We start from the raw sequence: 939 nt of genomic DNA, 5'->3' as shown, positions 1-939 counted from the left end.
CCTGCTGATCGAGGCATTGAGTGACTCCCTGCCTTTTCCTAAAGGCAGAGGTAGGAATCATCTTCCAAGATCTGAAGCCAGCAATTTAAATGGCACTGAGATACATTTAAATGAAAGTCACGATAGGATGTCTGAACATACTTCTGAGGGAAAACATTACACTTGCTTTCTTCTACAGTTTGCATTTTATGGGTCCTGTGAGGGCAGTTCTAGTTGGTTAAAAGTGTGAATTTGGGAGGCTCAGAACTGGAAATCAGTTATTTCAAAATCTGTACACTGAAAAGTTATTTCTTTTATACAGTTAAGAACAAGGTACATACTTTGCTTTTAGGATGAGAAAAATGAAGAGTAACATATTTGGTATGCTATACCAAAGTGTTGCATTACTGTGAAACAAGCTGATTATAGACCAGGTGCTTGTGAACTACAGATAAATTTTGCCAGCAGATTGTCATACTTTACTAAATATGTTTTTATATGATGCGTTTTACTTTCCTGATAATTTTGTTTGTACTACCAAATTTTCACCGTAAACAGCTAAATTTATTTTAATGCATTAAAAGTGTTGTCTAATATTGGAGTTTTACTTCTCTTAACTTTTCAGTATCAAGTTGGACAACTTTATTCTGTGGCAGAAGCTAGCAAAAATGAAACAGGAGGTGGTGAAGGAATTCAAGTCTTAAAAAATGAGCCTTATGAAAAGGATGGTGAGAAGGGACAATATACTCACAAAATCTATCATTTAAAGAGGTGAGAAAAATGAGGGTATGATTCTATGATTATGGTCACTTGGTGTTGAGTGAGAAATGTTTAAAAGTGAGGGCAGCCTTCCATTGTCTAGTGTTCTGGGGTACTTGTGTTTTGCTACCACTATAGTTTGTTGAATTGTGCATGACTGCTCTGGTGAGTGGGAAAACTTGTGAAATACAGTGGATTTTA

At 35.9% G+C, this 939-nt stretch overlaps 1 protein-coding gene across 1 annotated transcript in view; it reads left to right on the top strand.

Moving 5' to 3' along the window:
• PITPNB (phosphatidylinositol transfer protein, beta) overlaps nucleotides 1-939 on the top strand; it is a 32,693-nt gene that overhangs the window by 899 nt on the left and 30,855 nt on the right. The window contains exon 3 of the mRNA XM_009704395.1: nucleotides 605-750. Coding sequence (XP_009702697.1) covers nucleotides 605-750 — 146 coding nt within the window. The remainder of the gene's footprint in view (nucleotides 1-604; nucleotides 751-939) is intronic.

Source organism: Cariama cristata, unplaced genomic scaffold (assembly GCF_000690535.1).
Source record: "Cariama cristata isolate BGI_N322 unplaced genomic scaffold, ASM69053v1 scaffold16067, whole genome shotgun sequence".
Classification (NCBI taxonomy): Eukaryota; Metazoa; Chordata; class Aves; order Cariamiformes; family Cariamidae; genus Cariama; species Cariama cristata.
The sequence above is the reverse complement of the archived record's forward strand: the minus strand, read 5'-3'. Positions and strand labels throughout refer to the sequence as shown.